The sequence below is a fragment of the Pelobates fuscus genome, chromosome 10 (genome assembly GCF_036172605.1).
Source record: "Pelobates fuscus isolate aPelFus1 chromosome 10, aPelFus1.pri, whole genome shotgun sequence".
NCBI lineage: Eukaryota > Metazoa > Chordata > Amphibia > Anura > Pelobatidae > Pelobates > Pelobates fuscus.
This window is the reverse complement of record NC_086326.1, coordinates 30,787,891-30,800,163: the sequence shown is the minus strand read 5'-3', so window position 1 is coordinate 30,800,163 and position 12,273 is coordinate 30,787,891. Positions and strand designations below refer to the sequence as shown.

The window sequence follows — 12,273 nt, the reverse complement described above, 5'->3', positions numbered from 1 at the left end:
GCTGTTTTACAGCAATTACATGTACTGCACGCGCACACCTCTCTATCAGCTCAACTCAGAAATCAAAACAAACTTTATATCGGAATCAATATAAAGTTTACGTTTTTATATCTCAATTGAGCAGCTAGGGAGGTGTGTGTGCTCTCGCGCATGCTCAGTACATGTAATTGCTGTAAAACAGCTGGATTGTGCAAAATTCTGAAGGGTCTATGAAAATGGCAGACCACCGCCGTTCATGCACACTGGGCTGACATGTCTCCTTTCTTGGGTGGAGGAGCCTCACCACCACCATTCAATGCTTACACAATGTTAGGAGATTTGTTATAATAACTCTCTAAAAATGAATTGTTTTTTTTTTTTTGTCAATCTGATTTTTATTAAAGGCATAAAGTATGGGATACAGAAGAGAAATCGGGGGAAACGTTTAAGTGATTTACAACATAGGGTTGGTACGACAATATGCAAAATTAGAGTACATTTCCAAATTTTCAATGCCTCATTTTTTTTTTTTTTTTTTTATGTAGTGTAGTTAAACTCCAGTTTGAAAATACAAGCTATGGATCAAAGGATCCGGGTTGGTAACTCACTAGATCATGTTAGTCAGGTGTCAGGAGACACATGGGTGAGAAAAAACATTGGTTACTTATGCTAGGTATATGTTAACTTCAATATGCAAGCAGGTCTGGCTAGTTCAGCGTCAGTAGTGCTGGTCGGGTATGTTAAGCTATGAACTGGTTATGGTCTTTGGGTGTCTGAGTAAGGTACACGCTTTAAGAGTTAGAGTACATAGGCTACAGCAACGATCATATAATTACTCGCTGAACGTAGACAAGCTAGGTCAAGTAAATAAAATAAAATAAAACATTGCTATCCATCAAGAGTGTCATCTATACTGAAGCTGAGTTACGTCGTTTAAACAGCAGGACGAACAGGAAAGGAAAGGTAAACCATCTACATGGCACACTATGGTATTGTGAGTAGTCATACCCACAGAAATACAACAATTTGCCTGCTATATTGTCCACCAAGAGTCCATAGTTGTGGGCGGCATGTGATGGGGCTGCGGGCTTACAGGCCATCCATCAGCCAATACCCCTGCTGGGAAAGTCTGAGCCATGTGCCGGACGGGTCAGCGAGAGGCCGGTGAGCCGCTGGTGCAAGGAAGGAGTGCTCCAGCCCCAGGCCGGAATGAAGGCCAGCACCTGTTGTCCACGGACTCGTGCTCTCTTAGTCGAGGCCGGGTCCACCCTCTGTCGGGCGCCGTGGGGAGCTCGGATGTTCTGCCGTCGCCTGCGACGGTCGGGCTTCTGGCGGTGTGGTCGGTGCCGTGGAGGTGTCCTCCGGGAGGCCTTCAGCCCGGGAAGGATTGTAGGGCGGTCTGCGATTGTCGCCTTGCGTGGTTTGCCCGTTGCGGGTCCATGCCAGCTCCGCACCTTGTCCCTCCTTACTGTGCCCACCGGGTCGGGTGGTTCCCATCTACAGCGCAGTATCAGTCGCTCCCAGAGCCTTTGGAAGAGCTTGTCTAGCCTCTCAGCGTACTGCTCTGCCGTGTAGAAACTCTGGCTGCTTGGTTGGGCTGGCGCGCTTTTCTGCCGTTGAGTCGCGGCCGCCATCTTGAGAGGCCCACTGGCCGTGTTGCTCGAGCCGCGGAGTTTAGCCGGGGCTTGTGAAGTCGCTTGCCCTGGTTTGATGGATACCGGGATGACCCCCACCGGTCCAAGGGGGGGGGAACGGGGCCCCATGTTGAGGTCGTGGCCCAGTATGGTCCCAGGAGAGCAGCCGTCTCCCCCGTGGTCCACTAGGTTCAGTGACCGGTAGGCCCTGCTGCTCTGCTCCGGTTTCCGTGGTCGGAGCTGCATGTTTCGCGCACCGTTGGGTGCCGCTTCTGGTGCTGGTTAACCCCCTCAGGTTGGTAAGTAAATATAGTCTCAGTAGGTCGCCGTGAGGGCTCAGATTATGCCCCTTGCCACCGGAGCACGCAGCATGTGCGTCCGGCCATCTTGGCGGTCAGGCCCCGCCCCCACATGAATTGGTTTTATCACCAAAGTGTAAATTATTGTTGACTCAAATTGAACTTTAAATTTAGGCCAAAGTGGTCCACTTGGAAACATAGGGGATTTGAAGAATTTTTTATTTTTGACTATTTTGGCTTAAAATTTTAGTTTTTGGCAATTCACACTTTAGCAAATTCAAATTTTGACAATTCACACTTTAGTGAATTTTTATTTGGACAATTCACACTTTAGTGAATAACCCCGTGAAAGAAAAACAAAAGGAGACACACTGCCCCTTTAACACCGGTTTCCATGACAACCCCTGGTAGCATCCTCCTCACAGATCGCTAGATTACGCCTTTTGGACTGCAGGCTGACCCGTAGTTGTATCTTGATGGAGAAGGAAGCGGTAGCCAAGATGGCTGCGTCCGCGGACGGGCAAGCTCGGTACGGGCACTCCGTGAAAGGTTTGCTCACCGAGAAGGTTGGTACGTGCGGTGCTGACGTCATCGCGCTCACCAAGCAGGTGCTGAAAGGCTCGCGCAGCTCGGAGGTAAGGGCGAGCGGCGGCCATCACACGGCATCCCGGCCGGTGGGCGGGGCTAGTCCTGGTTATATGCGCCTTATACGGCGTCGAACTACGTTTCCCGTGATGCTCTGTCATCCGCTCATCTGACTGAGCATCACGGGAAATGCAGTCCATATAAATCTATCTATTGCTGCTAGTGCTTACAGAAGGAAAATAATTCATACGATGTGTTTAATTTCCCCCTTGTATATTCAGTAAACAAAACAGTTTTAAATAAAACTTGATGTATTTGTATTGCTGAGTGTGAAAATGGTATTTGTTGTAAAATAACCAGATTCAGAGTTTCCCTGCTGCTGATAGCTTGTAGAAGTGATTTTTAGAGTGCCTGTTAGCCCCAAACTGAGCATTTCTGTAAGGCTGTAATTACACAGTGTGTGGCTATCTATAGTCTGGGCTCCAGATGGGCAGCAAATGAAAAGTGTTGCCCTGTAGTGTGTAGCACTGAAATGCTGCAATAATTAAAGGGACAATGTAGCCACCTGGACCACGTCAGCTCATTGAGGTGGTCTGGAAGCAGTGTGTCCTTTTTTCCCAGGTAGTGCTGTAATGTAAACAATTGCCATTTCTATACATTGCAGCTCTAAGTCTGCCCTCAGTGGCTCCCTACCAGACAGCCACTAGAGAGAGCTTCCCGAATTGAAGCGGACCTTTGGTCTGGTATCTGGCGCTAGACGACCTCACGCTCTACATGAGGACCTCTAGCGTCAGATTATTTCCCTGTAGGAAAGCATTGATTCAATGCTTTCCTATGGGGAGGTCTAATGTGCGTTCAGCATTTGCTGCGCATTAGAGCTGGCTTGTCGCATGATGTCGAGGGACATCGGTATTGGGATAAGGTGAGTAAATAAGAGGTTTTTAACCCTTTATTCACCCGGGCAGGGGGCACAAGGTAAGGAGGAGGTAGAGGGGAGAGATAGTGCCAGGAATACAGCTTTGTATTCCTGGCACTATAGTATTCCTTTAAATTAAAGGGACACTCCAGACAAATACATCACTTTGGCTTGACTAAATTCATTTAATTAGCACCTTCCCCACCCCCTGAAAATGAGTATTTCATATTTTTTGTCTATGTATTTCTCCTGTGCCTGACTTTCTTAGACTCAGGGCAGAGCTACAGAGTCAATCCCGACAGTCATCACCAGTGCTGGAGGTAATTTGCTTCTGTAGACATCATTGCTGTACTCTAATGCATGTGCGAGAGTACAGCAATGCCATCAGCTTCAGGCAGCACCAGGAGCTGAAGAGGAGCAGACCAAGAAAATGGCAGCATCCGCAAAGGACAGGTTCCGGTAAGTAAATCTCACTTTTACTTTCCCTCCTGGCCATCAGACCCCCAGTGGCACTGTCACCATCGGGGGCTTTACAAATTCACCGAAGTCCCCAGACGGTGACAGTGCTGCCTTAAAGGATTACTATAGTGTCAGGAAAACAAACCCATTTTCCTGACACTGTACAACCCTCAGGGTGCCCCTCCCTTGGCGCTGAAGGGGTTAAAACCCCTTCAGTTACTTACCTTAATCTCCCTCGGCGCTGGTGACTTCTCCTCCCCCACCTGCGTCAGCTTCCGAGTGGAGTGGAATGCGCATGTGCGGCAAGAGCCGCGCGCGCATTCAAACAGTCCATAGGAAAACATTTCTCTGAAACTGCTATGTTTACATCTGAAGGGTAAAACCTGGGGGACCTGGCACCCAGACCACTTCATTGAGCTGAAGTGGTCTGGGTGACTATAGTGTCCCGTTAACAATGTTATATCCCCTGCGTGTTAATCAGACAGCCAGTCCTGTTACTTCCGGGTTTGTTTAGCTAAGTGAAGCTAAATTTAAGAGGCAGCTTTTGCTCAGAGCACCTGACTTGCAGAGTCTTCTAATTAAGGTGCATTGGAAGTCTGTGATTGGACAGAGAAAGTTTGAGCAAGGTTATAAAGGGAGGGTTCGCGAAGGCAAAAAACATTATTTTTTTCATTTTAAAAGCATATTATTATAATATTTTAACATTGCATTATTATAGGTTATTTTATCATATATTCTCTATTTAATGCTATTAATTGTTAATGCCTGCATTTGTACAAGAGGGAGGCTGTTTAACAATAAGTAGTTTAAACTACATCTAACCACATATCAAGTCATTTATTGTTCTGCTTTACTATGAGTTTAATTCACTATTTAGTTTCATTTGTGTTTTGTCCAAAATAACAAATTGCAGTTTTGTGTATATTTACCAATATTATGTAAATATCTGTCCTGCCAGTTACCAAGCCTAAATTCATAGACACACAAACTACACACTTGAAACTGTAGAAATAGTTTTTTTTTTTTTTATTTAATTGGAAATGTAATTTCATTTTTAAAATTTTATTTTTTTCTTTGCCTTTTTAATTTAGCTCCTTGGCCAAGCAGCCCGAAATATGGTTATGCAAGAAGATGCCATTTTACATTCTGAAGATGTAAGGAAAACTGTTGTAAATATGAATAGATCTAATGTCAGTGTATTCCGCTTGATACCTATTGTGTGTATTTAACTTGAAAATTGCTGATAATGTTTGGCTATAGTTAATTGTGATTTTTATATTTTTGTTTTCATTTTTTTTAAAATTACAATCTTGCCTGTAAAATCTATAGGTTAGTAATGACCGATTAAAGACAGAGATGCATCATGGGAAGTGTACTTTAAAAATATTTGAAGGTGCCAAGAGTAGACATCGTTGGTGTCGGTTTTATTGTTTTTAGTTTTTATTCATTCAAGGGACACTATAGTCACCTGAACAACTTCAGCTTAATGAGGTTGTTCAGGTGAGAACTATAGCTCCCTGCAGCCTTTCTCATGTAAACACTATTTTCTGAGAAAATACAGTGTTTACATTGAAAGCTAGGAACACCTCTAGTTGCAGTCACTCAGAGTGAACCAGAGGGACTTCGGAGTTGATGGAGGCATAATATGCCTCCATCCACTCAGATTGGCTGTCAGCAGAGCACAGGGCAGCACTGTGCACAGCATCCTGTGATTCAGTATCTCCTCCCACTGTATGCAGACACTGAACTTTACTCATAGAGATTCATTGATTCAATTCATCTCTATGAGGAGATGCTGATTGGCCAGGGCTGTGTTTGAATCATGCTGGCTCTGCCCCTGATCTGCCTCTTTGTCAGTCTCAGCCAATCCTATGGGGCAGCACTGTGATTGGATCAGGCTACCACATGTCAGCAGACTACTTGTTTTTCCAAGTCTAACAGCATGCAGATTTACAGCTTCAGGCTTGAATACGGTAAGATTTTTACTATATTTATGGAGGCATGAGGGGCCCAGGGGCGCTAGATGGGTGTTAACACTATAGGGTCAGAAATACATGTTTGTGTTCCTGACCCTATAGTGATCCTTTAAAGGATTAGTGAAAACACCATGACCACGTCTGTGTTTTGAAGTGGTCATGGTGCAGGGAGTCTATATGTGAAACGCAGCACATGCAGAGATTTTTGATCAAGATTCCGGAGATGGAACTATTTTTCAATTCAGACACTGTTCCTCCATCCTACCTCTGTTCCTCGGTCTGTCGCTCAGTGTTCCTACCCAGCCCAGAGCGAGGGCAACTGCCGCACATGCACTCTCGGCCCAATAATGCGTCTCTACAAAAAGCATTTCATTAACTACAAATTGTTTGACATAACTGGATGACATAAATGATGGCAAAACTTTGGCTACCGGGAGAACTTAGAGTAACTCTTTCTTTTATTAATGTGCATGATTGAATTCCCCCCCATTTTAAGTTTATGTATGAGATTAGCTAATAATATATTGCGCAGTCTGGGGGAATGGCTTATTATTTTTTTGTATTAGTTATTCTGTGTTCCCACAAAATGCTAATAGACATCTTATTGACACACTTTGTTTAATGTCTCACCTTTTTAAATATGATTTCTTTGTTTCTATAATAGTTCCTTGGTGAAATGTTTTTTTGAAACTCATGGTGGCTTCTTCTGCAAGGAGCTGCATTAACGGAAACTATCGTGTTAGAGATACAAAGCTGCATTCCTTATATTATAGTGTCCTCTGCCCCCCTGCAAACCCCCCCTTGCGGCAATGAAAGAGTTAATCCTTTAAACACCTTGCTTATTCCAGCACTAAGGTCACTCTCGCCACTGGCTCCATCTCCACTTCCGTCAGCGTTAGGGGAGAACCTAATGTGCTGGTGTAAGGTGTGTGTTAAAGGGCTTTTAACCCTTTAATTTCTGTAAGGGGGTGTAAGGCAGAAAGACACTAGTGTTAAAAAAAATATCTTTGTATTCCGAACACTATAGAGTTCCTTTAATAACCCTTTGACTTATTCTTATTTATATGATCTGGTTTTCACAAAACTGAAAAGGAAATAATTGAATAAAAACATTTTTTGCAACTCTTCTGCAAATGATTGCTTTGTTTCACAGACATTCCTGTGAAATGTTAATGAGCATATTTTTGATTTAATGAATGACCTGCATATTGTACCCACAATCTTATACAGTAATACACACAGACAGCGAGTCATACTCAAACCGAATCATATACTGTAGTGGAGATAATTATTAATCTGATTTCGCCGATATCGCTTTTTTAAAATTTATGCTTACTTGATTTTCAAGAAGAATATGACCTCCGTGAAAAAAGTAGATCCCAGTAAAGAACAGATATGTCTGCTATTTCCGAGTGCAATCACTATCTTGGATATTTTACAGCACAGTGTAGTAAAATTGGATGTGGGCTGCAATTAGTGTTGGCCAGTGGGAAATCTAATATTAGGTAAGGGTTTGTTTTGTGATTTAAAGATCTACACCTGGTCATAAAACACAAACTCTATTGCCCCAGAAATCAAACAGGAGGTTAAGGTTTAAAACTTTATCCTGGAATATTGCATTGTGGTTTCAAGACGTGTTATCAGGGACAAAAGATCATCATCAGTAATTGAATGCAGCGTCTGTTGAATTTGTGTGATAAAAATAGTTAATTAAAATATAATATAATAAAAAAATCAGTTTTTTTTATTTATTATTATTTATTTAAATCCGATTACTTTTAATAAAATGCTTTTTTGGATGAAAAATATTTATATTTCAGAACTTGATTGTCAAAAAGTTATTCAGCGTGAACTAGAGATTAGTAATGTAGCTTGCTGTACTGCTCATGTGTCAATTCTGTCAAAATATGGATGCCATTGAGTGGCTGAGCATATCACATGTAGTGGTTATCAAGCTTGGACTACACATTCAAGACCCAAATAGCCAAGCCAGATAAATAGCTGAGTTGTCAATTCACTGATTAGTAAATAACCTTAGAGATCTCTGTGCCAGGATTGCAGTATCGCCGAGCCATGAACCATTCAATTCAGTCAACCTTAAGGTAAGGCACTAACTAAGCAGGACAGGAGAGCATAATGTGTCATTGGTAAAGTATTTACTTTGCCCCAAAATGCCAAGTCCTGGGCAGGACTATCCCTTCTAAGCCTGGGAACTTTTCATGAAAGGGGGGATCCCCTTGTAAAATGTATGGAAAAAGTACCTTGTATGACAATAACAATAAAACCATACTTGTGTAAACAGAAGGAGCCTTGTTTCTAACCAACGCTTCCTTTCTTTTTCAGAGCCTCAGGAAAATGGCGATTATAACGACTCATCTACAGTACCAGTAAGAAGCTCCTTCCTTTTCATTTCTGATGTTGTCAATTACGGATGATTTCTTTATATCAATGCTTTTTCTTTTCTTTCTCTCATAGACAAGAGGCTATTCAGAAAAAGTAAGTCCATTTTTCATTCTATATCGTTGTACTTGTAGTACCCACGTACAGCTTGCTGTATTAGTTATGGTTTCAGCACTTTCACACATCACAAAGAATGAAAGAAACTGCTCTGTAGGTTTCAAGTTACACGAGACACACACAACATGGATGAAATTGCTGTCCCGGGTCTGAAGGTCTGTCTTTAGCAGTGTTTTTTTCGGTTGTTTTTTTTTTTCTATGGTAATTTTTTTTTCAACAATAGATTGTACAAGTTGTCATACTTAACTGAAAGGGGCTTTGGTATGCAGCAATTTTTAAATTCTTTATTTTCTGTTGTGCATGGTATAACAGTAGCTTGGTCAGCCACAATAGCAGTCACAAGCGGTATAGTAACAAACATATTAAACATAACGTGGCATATAGATAGGCAGCACATTTTTGTGTTTGTATGTTATAGTATGTGCTAGACAGATTATGAAGTTTGCATATATATGAGCATTCTTAGCTAGCTCAATGCGTTTAGAGTATGCTAGGCAGATTAACAGTGCTTCATCTATGTGCGTGCGAGCGAAGACATAGTGTGTTTCATGCAGTATCACGCTTTAGTGTGTTATAATTCTAGCGTTCAAACGTATTTACAATATGGTAAGGTTTTAACTACTATTACATGTGTAAAGCATTGCATCTCGTGGTTCCATATACTGCGCAACATGGAACTCACGATTACTGTAGGTAAGTCCTGGTTGTTTATCCGACGCCCGAAGCGTGTAGGGTGTCGCTGGTATGGTGGCTGTTAAGCTGATCTCCGGTGATGTCTCCCCGCCAGACCTCTCTCTCGCTGGACCCCCATGGACCGGGTGCTGTAGCGCGACTGCGGAGAGTTGCAGGCTCAGTATGGCCGCATGGCTCGGTGTTTCTGTTACATGGGTCCGCTCCAGTAAGTCTCTTCATGATGTGCAGCCTCTTATCCGCTTGTGTTGCAGCATTGGTCGGGGAGAGGTGCTTGGTGCTGCGCTGGTAGCCGGGATCGAGGTCAGACGCTTTTTTCGCGTGCGTCACTTGCTTTGGGTCCCTGTGTTGCTTGTGTGCGGGTGGGAGCGTATGTTTCTCAGGGCCCTCTGGTATCTGATTTGCCTGACGGCCATCTTAGATGCTCGGGGTACCTGCTTATAATATTTGCGTCTCGCCGCTGATCTTATCCACGAGGCCACCGTTAGGTCAGCTTGTCGGTGGGTTTCCCCTCGGCTTTGCAGGGCTTTCCTGAGGCCTGCACATAGCTGGTCAAACAAATCCATAGGGGATATGTGTGCTTTAGAGCGATTGCTCCGTTTTGTAGGTCTAGGCTGGGCGGCCATTTTAACTGTACCTTGTGGGTCTGTTGCCCCGCCATGACTTGTGGCTGTGTTGCAGGCGTTCCTTGCTGGTCTGTGTGGCCAGAGTTTGTGGACCGGGATATCCCTCCCGGCCCAGAGGGGGGGGGAACGGAACTCTTTGTATTCCTGCTGGGGGTTCAGGCAGGGGATGGGAGACCGGACGTCTCTCCCGCCCGGAGCCGTCACCAGGCCGCAGCCTCGCTGTCTCATCTTGGTCGGGCGGCATTCCGGTTTTCGGTATCGGAACGCTCCGCCCGTCTTTTACTTTGATTAAGCCCCTGTTTGGTGCGGTTTGTGGACGGCAGGAGTCCCGGTAAGACGCTCGGGAAGGTAGATTGTTAGGGAGCTCCTGCATAGTGCTGCCGTCCGCCATGCTTGTCAGGCCCCCCCCCCCCCCCCCCCGGTATGCAGCAATTTGTGGTGATACCTCGATTAAAGGGATTCTTAAAGGACACTATAGTCACCAGAACCACTAGAGCTTAATTTAGCTGTTTTGGTGTCTAGTGCTTGTCCCTGCAGGCTTTTTAATATAACCACTGCGTTTTCAGAGAAAAGGCAATGTTTACCTTGCTGCCTACTTACACCTGTAGGTGCAGTCACTTATATGGCCACTAGAGATGCTTCACAGTGTACAGCACTGACGTTCTGCATGGAGACGCTGTACGCTTCCCACAGACATGCATTGATTCACTGCGCCACTATGAGGAGATGCGGACTGGTGCAGCACGTTTTCTGCTGCACACGCCCAATAGCCTCCCAACGCTTTCCTATGGGGAACCATTGCATTGGCTGAGATTAATTAAGAATGATGATCTCGGCCATGGAGGCAAAACCAGCCGCGGCAAGGGAGAAAATGTAAGTAAAATCACCTTTCAATTCTACAGAGGGGGGACCGGACACCTAAGCAGTTAGTTTAACACTAAAATGCTAGGTATATATGTTTGCATTCTTGACAGTATAGTGTTTCTATAATATTATATTGTTTTTCCCTTATATTTAACAAATATGCGTTTTGAGGGCTAAAAAATAACATCTAAATGTTAAAAATCGACATTTATTTATTTAACCATTTTATTTTTCTTTCTACTGTGTAGTGTTGAACAGTCGACAAACCTCCAGGACCAGCTGCGGCATCTATTGAAATAGGAAGAATGTTATAAATAGTACTAGCATCACGGAGGACGTATCGCAAATTGTTTGCTTTTCGGTGCAGATATAGATTACACTTTCATCGCAGCATGTGTTGGCTATTACTTAAAGAAACACTCCGAGCACCATAACAACTTCATTGAAATTAAGTTGCTAAAGTGCCAGGAGGTCCCTGGCACTGGCTCACCTTAAGGGTGACTGGCTGAGAGGCAAGGAGAAGAGCACAAACTTTGTGGTTAATCCGTTTGACAATGGTTTAACACCTTAAGGTGAACCAGAGATCTCAGAAGATCATTTAGATGAAGTTGTTATGGTACCTAAACTGTCCCTTTAAAGGAAACACACCTTTTTCCTCATTTTTATTTACAGTGTTCTAAATTGCTTGTTGTTTACAGAGTCAGTGGATTTAAACATGATACGTTCCCATCACCGGCATCATCTACAAAATGAAGACCTAACATCACTAACTCATACTGTATTTAAATATTTTCCTTGAAAGTGGAAGAGCCTTATACGAATACAACTTGTTAAAATGAATTGCTTTGTCTATGTATAAAGATATGTATATTTGGATTTGTAAAATAAATTGCACTTTTGTAATTACAATTAAAAATGTATTTTTATTTGCGTTTACTGGGGGCCATATGCTGTAAGGGAGAAATTTGCAATTCACACAGATCCATTCCTGTGCAGAATGCTGAGAATCGTTTGGGTAACCTGCAGAGACACCTTTACAAATTCAGCACTCAAGTTGCACAAATCCTTTGATAGGAGAAATGCATCTCCCCCATCCTGCTACTTAAATAATATATATATACACACAGAGAACTATTTACTAAAATGCCATATGTACGGGTTTATTTATCACAGTGCTTCAAAGGTATGAAACGTCCAGCAATGTGTGTTTATGAGTTGATCAAACTTCCATATCAATATAAAATCAAACAGGATCAATTGTGTGTCCAAATGTAACTATAAATTGCGACATTCTATTATATCTAATATAATATTCTAATATATCAGTTAATATATTTCCAAAGTCTCAAGGCACATTCAGAGTTAAAGGAACCCCGCTCTGCCTGGTTTCTAAAATAATAAAGCAGTTTTACATATAATTTCTTCCTCCCAACACTGGTTTCCATGCTGCCATCCCACCTCCAGAGCTGTGATCATTAAGACTGATGATCCCAGCCAATCAAGGCAAGTGCTCATGCATAGCAAAATGTTACACTGCACCAATCAGATTTCATTGCTTTTTGGACACAAACGTGCCTCTGGTGGCTGTCAGAGTGACACTAGAGACATTTAAACCCTGCAATATAAATATTGCTATTCCTGCAATATGGCAATGCTTTATATTGCAGGGATAAAACGACCGGATCATGAAGTGCTCTAGATTCTTATAGTGTTCCTTTAGGCAAGAAA

General features: G+C 43.1%; 1 protein-coding gene across 1 annotated transcript; it reads left to right on the top strand.

Moving 5' to 3' along the window:
* Nucleotides 1–2,383: 2,383 nt before the first annotated feature.
* On the top strand, nt 2,384–11,400 carry LOC134574903 (BLOC-1-related complex subunit 7). The gene is made up of 5 exons (XM_063433962.1): nt 2,384–2,547; nt 4,964–5,026; nt 8,192–8,235; nt 8,324–8,344; nt 10,794–11,400. Exons 1-5 carry the CDS (start codon nt 2,389–2,391, stop codon nt 10,843–10,845), a joined length of 339 nt encoding a protein of 112 aa, XP_063290032.1. The 5' UTR covers nt 2,384–2,388; the 3' UTR covers nt 10,846–11,400.
* Nucleotides 11,401–12,273: the final 873 nt, after the last annotated feature.

What these genes read in the sequence shown, in the direction of transcription:
- LOC134574903 (XM_063433962.1), top strand. Translation starts at nt 2,389, where the DNA reads ATGGAGAAGGAAGCGGTAGCCAAGATGGCTGCGTCCGCGGACGGGCAA. An exon ending in CCATTTTACATTCTGAAGAT is followed by an intron (nt 5,027 to 8,191) that starts GTAAGGAAAACT and finishes TTTCTTTTTCAG; the next exon opens with AGCCTCAGGAAAATGGCGAT. An exon ending in CAAGAGGCTATTCAGAAAAA is followed by an intron (nt 8,345 to 10,793) that starts GTAAGTCCATTT and finishes TCTACTGTGTAG; the next exon opens with TGTTGAACAGTCGACAAACC.